The sequence below is a fragment of the Egretta garzetta genome, unplaced genomic scaffold (assembly GCF_000687185.1).
Source record: "Egretta garzetta isolate BGI_Z169 unplaced genomic scaffold, ASM68718v1 scaffold640, whole genome shotgun sequence".
Taxonomy (NCBI): Eukaryota; Metazoa; Chordata; class Aves; order Pelecaniformes; family Ardeidae; genus Egretta; species Egretta garzetta.
In genome coordinates, this window is record NW_009258264.1 from 345377 (window position 1) to 354203 (window position 8827).

The 8827-nt window shown below is 56.2% G+C and overlaps 1 protein-coding gene across 1 annotated transcript; it reads right to left on the bottom strand.

The window, feature by feature from the left end:
* Positions 1–1143: 1143 nt before the first annotated feature.
* KLHDC8A (kelch domain containing 8A) lies at positions 1144–5749 on the bottom strand. The gene is made up of 5 exons (XM_009647981.1): positions 5335–5749; positions 3564–3728; positions 2047–2262; positions 1556–1657; positions 1144–1337 (listed from the first exon to the last, which is right to left on the bottom strand). The coding sequence occupies exons 1-5, from the start codon at positions 5747–5749 to the stop codon at positions 1144–1146; spliced, it is 1092 nt and encodes a 363-aa protein (XP_009646276.1).
* Positions 5750–8827: the final 3078 nt, after the last annotated feature.

The following is an 8827-nucleotide window of genomic DNA, read 5'->3' on the forward strand; positions in this document are numbered from 1 at the left end:
CCCTGCTCCTGCGGGGGGGTTGGACTAGGTGACCTCTAGGGGTCCCTTCCAACCCAAAACATTCTAGGATTCTATGATACAGCCCCAGCCCTGAAGAGCAGCCTTTAATGGTGCCACCGCTACAAAGCTGGAAGTGTAACCCAACGCAAACTGCCCGGGGAAGAAGGAAACCAAAGAGACACCGATGGCTGGGGTTCTTCTTGGCTTTGCTGCCAACAAAGCCACGGCCAAAGCCACTGCCCGGCCCTGGGGGTGACAGCACTCCAGAACCAGAGGCAGGGCTCCGTTTTGCCCCTTTCTCCCAGGGCTGAACAGAAGATCCTAACTCATTACAGGAGCTAAAACCAGTGTTGGAATATTGTAGGTTGAGACCATCTCTGCGTGAAACCCAGCAAAGGCAGTATCTGTGCTAGTCCTGTGCCAAAATTAAGGTCTTCCCTCCAGCCAGAACAGTCACTTGGGCATTCATCCCTCCCAGGAGCATTGGCAGCCCCTGGCTCCGGCTCCTGGCAAAGTGACAGTCTGATGCTACAGGTTTGCAGGAAAAGCCTTGCTATGAAGGCGAAAGAACGATCCCCTGGATCTGGCTACAGGCTAGGAGTTTCTCTTGTTGCAAGCCAAGGGGATCTGTGCAGGGAAGCAGATTAGATTCCAGGGTGCTCGAAGAGGGCAACATCACATCGGTTCTCCCTGAAACACCACTGACCTGTCTGGATACTCTTAACACCTCCGAACCCATCACCTTTGGTCAGGATGGCAGCAGGGAGATGCCCGTGTCCTGATCCCCAGAGTCCTTCCTGCTGGCAGGAGACACGGCACACACCAGTGCTACGAGCAGTTCCTTCATTTGGGTTTCCCCCTAGAGCTCTGAAATTGGCTGGAGGGGACCTCTGGCCAAGCGCTCCGTCCCTCCACGGGGCTGGAATGGCAGCACCCAGGAGGGAGAGGGACAGCAGCCCCGGCTGCAGGCTCCTGCCGGCCACAGCTCCAGAGCAAGGCTGGGTTTAGCTATCGGCAGGCAGAGCCTAGGTGCCAGGCTCCCAGACAGCTTGGGTGATGCTCACCCAGCCTCAGGAGCTGCCCAGCACCACCACCACTGCTGGAGGCAGCGAGGGGCAGGGTCCTCTGCCGGGCAGGAGCTGGCTAGGAATCGGAGAGGCACAGGGCCTCCACGGCACTGCTCAGGCCCTGGCTCACCCCGCCAACGGCCAGCAGGCAGTTCCTGACCACGATGCTGGAGCAGGCACAGCGCGGGGTGGGCATGGGGGGTAGGCTCTCCCACTTGTTCTTCTCGGGATGGAAGGCCTCCACGGACTCCAGGACGGTCGGCTGGTTTCCTGGAAGCAGAAAGCAAGGCACTGGGTCACCTGGGAAGCACTGGCAAGCATCCCTTGTCTGCTCTGGCACAGAGCCTGTACTCTGGACCCCATCCCCTTACGGGGTCTGTTTTCCAAGCTCCCTGAGGCCATCCAGGGCCAGGATCTCTCCCCTCTGTAACGATAACACACGACTCACATATGCTTTTAAAGTGTTACCACCATCCCCAGTGCCCCACCTAGTCCCCCAGCCACGACGACTCTGCCTTTCAGGTAGCCAGCCACAAAGTCTGCTCGCCTTTTCTTCAGGTAGAAGGAGCGCTCCATCTTCATCCAGCCACCTGGAGGGGACAGGACAGACCGGGCATTGCAGGAGCATCCACTCCTGGGAAACCATCTGCCTCCCTGATCTCCTACTTGCTTGTGGAAGTGCAGTTTTGCTGCTGCACTGTGGGGTTATAAAGCCCCATGACATGGGGGTCAGCTTCCTCACCACTATGTCAGGAGGGGGCTGTTGAACCCGGCTGCCTTGGGGCTGTGGTTTTCCCCCCTGCTGCCTTGACTTGTTAACCTCAACTGCGGGTCTTCCTCTAGGCTGGGCTCAAGGCACCAGCGATCCAAGGACTCAGCAGACGAGAGCTCTGTGCTCTGCAAGGACAGCAAAGCCCCAAAAGTATGCGTGCCACCCACCCTGCTCCTCTGGCAAGTTCAGAGCTGGGACAGCCCCCACCTTGTTCCATGTCAAACACGTCCACGGTCCTCATGAACTTGGGCTGCCGGTAGAGTCGTCCCTGCCGCAGGCCCCCGAGACTGAAGAGTTTGTCTTCTGTGGGCACGAAGCTGGAGAAGGCCCTTTTGTTGGGGATGTTGGGGAACTTGGTCCATGACCTGGTCTCTGTGTCAAAGACCTCGAAGGCGTTGATAGCATACTTGGACTGCCTTCCACCTGGGGCAGGGGAGATGGAAAGGAAAGGGTCAGCTTGGCTGACAGCACCGAGCCAACGGCAGCAGGAACCAGAGGAGCCTCCTAGGACAGGCTGAGAGCAAGCTGGCAGCTGATATGGTGTCCCCAGGTCTCAAGTCACCTGGATGAGGGCCTGCTGAGCCAGGTAACTTCTCACCCTTGCACTCCCTCTCCTTCAACTGCAGGTTCATGACAGGAAAACACTTCATTTTTCAATGCATCACACCCTCCGCTTCCCTCCACGCCGGCAGCAGTGGGTCGCTGGCACAGGAAGGTATTTAGTATGCACTGGTTTAATCAAGACAAATTCAGAGCAGAGCAGGGCTCAGGGCGCCTTTGCAATTCAGATGAGTTTGGTGCCCGTGCAATCTAGCAAGCCCCAGCCCCGCTGCCGAGCTCCTGATGGGGCAGCAGAGCCAGAGCAGCTGCCGGAGCAGCTACCAGCGCCGGAGATGCATATTATTCTTCCAGCCATCAGATGCAGATGAATACAGCTATTCTCAGCTCAGATGCTCAGCGTGCCTTTGAAGGCAGAGCCTGTGCTTGCTACCGGGCCCACAAACTGTTAGCCAGCAGCAAGCAAACCACAAAATACATCAAAGAACCTTTTCTGGTAACCCCTAAAGAGAGCCAGGGCCGTCTGGTGGTTTGAGCAATCAGGCCTCCTGATTTTTGATCCCGATGTGCCATTTGGCCACAAACTAACAGCAGCATTTCTCTGCCTTAGTTTCCCTTTCTGTAAGGCAAAACTAATGAAAATCATTCCCTGCAAAAGGCTTGGTCCAGCATTTCCCAGCTACAGCAGGTCTTTCCTCTGCCAAGAGCAGACCCGTCATGAAGCTGCATGGTAATTTGCTGATCTATAAATTGCATAGAAGTATTTTTACTCACTAGTTGGGTCCAAGGGCTTTTGGTGAAGACCCAGGACTGCAAATTGATCAGGCAAAGCCCAGCTGCACCCTCGACTGCCAGCAGCCACGGGTGGGCCTGGGACAGGGGAGGCCACTCGCCCGGCTCAGAGCTGCTGCAAGACCCGGGGTGTTCAGGGGTGCAGGGGCTCTCACGGGTGCTCGCTACGGAGCTGTGAATCCAAACCCAACACCAGCGCCACTCAAAACTGACAGCTGCAGTATTGGTATTTCTGAATGCATGAGAAAGCAGGCAGGGATGGAGAGGAGCGTTCCCAAAAGCTGCTTCCGAGGAGGTTTCTCAGTGCTCAGATCAAAGGAGCTGCTGCCCAAGGAGGAGGAGGAGGAGGCGGCGGCGGCAGGGCTGCTTCTTACCCAGCACGTAGATCTTGCTGCCTCGCAGGAAGGACATGGCAGCGTACCTGGGTGTGGGCATGGCCGCCAGTGACACCCAGATGTCCTTGAGCATGTCGTAGTGCTGCAGGTAGTTGTGCGGCCGCAGGTCAGATCCCATCCCACCAGCTGCATAGACTCTGTAGTCTGGACAGGGCCAAGAAGCAAAACAATCCCACAAAATTATTGTAGGAAAGCATCAGAAATACCCCCCGGCAAAAATGCACGTGGCATCGTGCGATGCGTTCGCTCCTACCCAAGTCCCTGTGCGCGTCCCGAGCTCCCATCCCCGGGCAGAGGGGAATGCACCGAGCTCCCGGGCCCCGCAGCAGCGCTGATGCTCTTCCCCCAGCCCCGCTCCCCCGTCCGGGGGCTGCTGCTCCTGGGCTCAGCTCCTGCTTCGCCCCACTGAGGTCTGGCACAGGATGGCAGCTCCACAACCCAGACCAGAAGGCTCAGAGCTGAGACAAGGCACGGAGGCTACTTGTCCCTCACCAGATCCCTCTCAGCTATATCCATCTCTGGCTAACAGCAAACCTGGCTCTCCAAAACAAAATCCTTCCTGCGCAGCACCCACATTATCTCTTTCAACAAGCACTTCATTCCACAGACGAGATTCAAGAGAGCAGCGACAGCAGCCTTGCCCTTGCAAGCAGCATTAGAAGGCAGCTGAAAAAGCAGAGACCAGCCTGCACGCTGCAAGGATTTGGGCAGCTATTTCTGTTCCTGGCCTCTCGCACCAAATTGACCCTGCTCTATCAGTCAGGCAAGCTTATACTCAGAGAGAAAAATCATCTCCGAGATGGTAAACATTATTTTTAAACATTCCTTGACAGTAGCTCTTAAACCCACTTAAGCAAACAAACCAAGCAGCTTTCAAAGAAGCTGCCTGGAGATTAGATTCATAATCCCAGGCACGGTGGGAAGCCGGCTGACCTCAGGCACGCTGCTTGGGAACACAGCTCCCAGCCCCAGGCTCTTCAAAGCATGGCAGAGCACGCTAAAGGAAATCAATGCTCCACATCTCTGCTTAGAAACTAAAAAATGAGATGGGCTGATAAGGCAGAGCCTCACGGGCATTTAACAAGCCCCACTTAAGGCAGCAGTTAAGCTTTTGGGGGGAGGGGAGCTACGCAGGAGCCCCCCGTAAGGCCAGCCGCTTCCCGTCCTTCTACAATGATTTGAGCCCATGCCCGTGAAGCTGACTCTCTCCTGGCTGGTTCTGCGTTTGGACCAGAGATGCCTCTTGGAACCAAAGCTATTCTGTGGCTCCGAGACCTTCACCTCTGGCTCCCCAGCTCAGCCAGGTCCTCCCAGCCTGGCTACGCTCAGCCAGCAGCCCCATTCCTATTTTTCCAGCGTCTGCAGCACACAAGGACCAGAATTTGCTACAAGAACCTGGAAAAGTTTGACTTCAGACCCTGATGCTCGACCCTGTCCAAAATACCCCCGGGTACCGGCACAGCCATGGCCCTTGTGGCTCCAGGGCTGATGATGCAGAGCAAACCCTGGGTTCATCTGCTTTCGGCTGCCTACAGGACAGTCATCTTTAGCAGGTGGAACATGACAAATACAAGGGATTCAACTTCTAGAAGCACAGAAAAGGTTTTGGAGAACAACGTAACCCCATGCCATCGCCCAGAAAGCTTTTGTGCCTGATGCATCAGACGATGCTACCCCTCCCCATCCCACCACCCCGCAGGCATCCCCTCCCTGCCCTGGAAGGACACAGCAAGAATTGAACCCTCCTTGCCTTTTGCCGTCACCGAGATGCCCATGGCTGCCTCTCTCAGCGAGTTCCTCTTCTTCCACTTGCCCTCATCTATGTTGTACATCTCCACTATCTTCAGCGGCATCTGATTCACCCCGACCCCTCCTATCACCATGATCCGCTTGCCCAAGGCGGCCACAGCCACCCCTGCCCGGGCCGTGGGCATGGGGGGCAGCGAGGTCCACTGGTCAGCCTCAGGGGAGTAGACCTCGAAGCAGTCCATGGGGACGCCGTTATCATCGCAGCCCCCGATGGCAAACACCTGCCCGCCAGCTTCCACCAGGGTCGAGGAGACCCTGCGGCCTGGGGCCGAGGTCCCGCGGCGGGCAGCCCCCAAAGCCACCGGTCCCCTCTGCCGCCCCCCCGGCACAGAGCAGCAGCGACCGGTACCTTTCATTGCGTCTCCATTAGTCCTGCAGTTCCAGATCTGCCTCCTGCAGAGAACAGTCCTAAAAATAAAACAAAAGACAGGGGGGTGGAAAAAAAGGCAAGGGGTGTGGGGGTGGGGGGGGAAGGCAAGAGAGGTTCGAGTCTGTTATCCTGTTTCCTGAGCATCCCCGCCCCCAAGCGACATTCAAACTGAGGAGGCTGCAAGGCGTCTGCTTACTTCCCCGGCTGTTTTCCTGCCTGCCGGGGAACTTTTCCTTCTGTCCTCCTTCGCCAACCCAATTCACTCCTCCTGACCCCTGCGTACACCCTCCTGCAAGCCCTGGGGAGCACCCGCTCCAGTAGCCCCGGGCTGGGAAAGGCAAAAGCCAGCACTCACCCCTCCAGCCCTGACCCAGGGGCTGCACCTTGGAGCCGTAAGGGATCCAGAGAGCAGCCCAGGATGGAGAGGCACGAGCTCTTGCTGGAAACCCATGGTTCTTGTCTCCCAGAACGGCCGCTAAGCATGCAGATGAGATTAATTAGTGCAGGAGGACAGAGAGAGGGCAAACCAAAAGGAACAAAGGCAGCGGCTTGCTCACTCGCCCAGCGTGGAATAAGGTGCGTTCTGCACTGAGCATCTCCACCTTCATGGTGTAACTGGGGATGTTTAACAACTGCCCTTAAAACAAAGCAAGATTTATCTGCACCCTTGCAGCCTCTCCCAGCACACACCGCCTGCACGCACACATCTGGAGAGAGGGCTGTAGGGTAGCACGAGCAGTTGCCAAAAAAGCCCAAAGGCGGCATACGCCTGGCTGAGCACTGCTCTGCTCCAGGGCTGCATCGTTCCCTTTTCTCCCGTGGGACAGACTCCCGAGGCTCTTCCCCGTGGATGCTAAGGTCCCACTGAGCCCCTGAAAAGAGCTCCCCTGGCAGCAGAGCCGGGCTGGCTGGCTCTGATTTTCTCTGGACCATAGTTTGGAAGTCCCTGGAGCAGAGGTTCACGCCCGGAGCTGCTCCCCTGCCTCCTGGCTGATGCCCAGCCCAGGGCCAGTGCCCCAGCCCGACTGCTGCTCGGGGTTATTTGTTCTGATACAGCGCTGAGGATGCGGGGTGGGATGCAAAGAACCAAGTTGCTCTCTCCTATCTAAGATACCTAAGCACAAATAAAGCAACCAACTGTTATGGGCCTTGGGTTTCTTAGGGGGATGGACTCCCCTCTCTCCCAAAAAGGAGAACCAGACTTGTCTCCTGCTGCTTTATCTGGAGCAGAGAGTAAACAAGTCGGCTCTGCAAAACTCCCTGACCCAGGAACAGGTCACCCCCACACACACCCCACGGCCGTGCCCTGCCGCAGCACTTACTCCCCAGGTCTGACCACAGCCCTTCAGCTCTCCCAGCCCTCTGACAGCCGGAGCAGACAGAGCCTGTAGCTTAGCAACAGCCACCTACAGCCACCTTTCATCACCCATCACTTTGGATGATCTGGCTGGGTATCCTGATGCTTCCTGGGGACCACAGCATGGAGCAAAGATGCAGATGCCCCTGGAAGGGGAGAAACCTATGAGGAAAGGCTGAGGGAGCTGGGCTTGTTCAGCCTGAAGAAGAGAAGGCTGAGAGGGGACCTCATCAATACGTACAAATATCTTAAGGGTGGAAGTCATGAGGACGGAGCCAGACTCTGCAGTGGTTCCCAGCGACAGACAAGGGGCAATGGGTACAAACTGAGACATAAGAGGTTTCAGTTGAACATGAGGAAAAACTTTTTACTCTGAGGGTGACAGAGCACCGGAACAGGCTGCCCAGGGGGGCTGTGGAGTCTCCTTCTCTGGAGATATTCAAAGCCCACCTGGATTAAGTTCTGCGTAACATGCCCTAGGGAGAACCTGCTTGAGCAGGGGGGTGGGACTGGGTGATCTCCCGAGGTCCCTTCCAACCCTTGCCATACTGGGATTCCGTGATTCTGTGAACGCCAGGGCGCACCGGGCTGCACGCAGGGCAGAGGCACATGAACTGTTGCTACTCTACCCCAGGCTTATCTTGCATGTAGCATGCTGGGGACACCACATATTTCTCCTATAAATTCATGCCTGTTGTGTTCATCAGGTAAGCAGGGAGACAGAGGTGGCCCTCGGACCACAGCCAGGGCATTTGCTGTTATCTCAGACAGGTACCACACAGCATCCCCGCAAACCCCTCATCGGGACTGTAGCCCGCAGGGCCCATCTGAAGGGGACATCAGTTTCCACCATCCTGCTCGTTCCTACATCTCCTCTAAGTGTGTGAATTAAAGGAGGGTGATGGAAAAGTGTCAGTGAAACAGGTCTCAGACAACTTGACTGAGACCCATCAAAATCATAGAATCGTCTAGGTTGGAAAAGCCTAGGTTGGAAAAGCTCACCAAGCCCAACCATTCCCCTACCCCTGCCATCCCACCGCTAAACCCTGTCCCTAAGCACCGCGTCTGCCCGGCTTTTAAATCCCCCCAGGGATGGGGACTCGACCCCTGCCCTGGGCAGCCCCTTCCAGTGCTTGACAGCCCTTTCTGTGAAGAAATTTTTTCATGTACTTCGTGTACCAGCCTGAGCTGGCATGAAAACCAATCAGTCCAAGCAGGGCTGTTTATTTTAACTTATTCTCCCAACCGAATTTCCGTAGTCCACTAAACATCATTTATTGCCCAAAGAACGTGGTTAACAAACCCATAAACACTCCTCAGGCTGTAACCCTCCAGCAGCAGGACCCGGCACGGGCACATGCGCACATCCCCGGCACGGCGGGGGCCGCGGTACAAGGGAACACAAAGCAACAATAAAAAGCAGCAGCAGGTCAAGCCATGCTTTGCATCTTCCCAGCAGCTGAGGAGAAAGGGAGCAAACAAGGGACTGGATCCCCCTCCTCCCTTCGATCCCTTGTCATCTGCTGCACATCACCGCCCGCAGCTGGATCAGCCCAGGGATTTTTGCATTGGCAGCTTAAGCAGCTCTGGACAATCGCTTTCATGAATAATTTATTTTCTTTCCAGGTGAATTTTCGTGCATTGCCACCGACAAATTCAGTAAATTAAAAGAGCAGAGCCAGCTCCTATTTCCAGGAGGGTGACAGA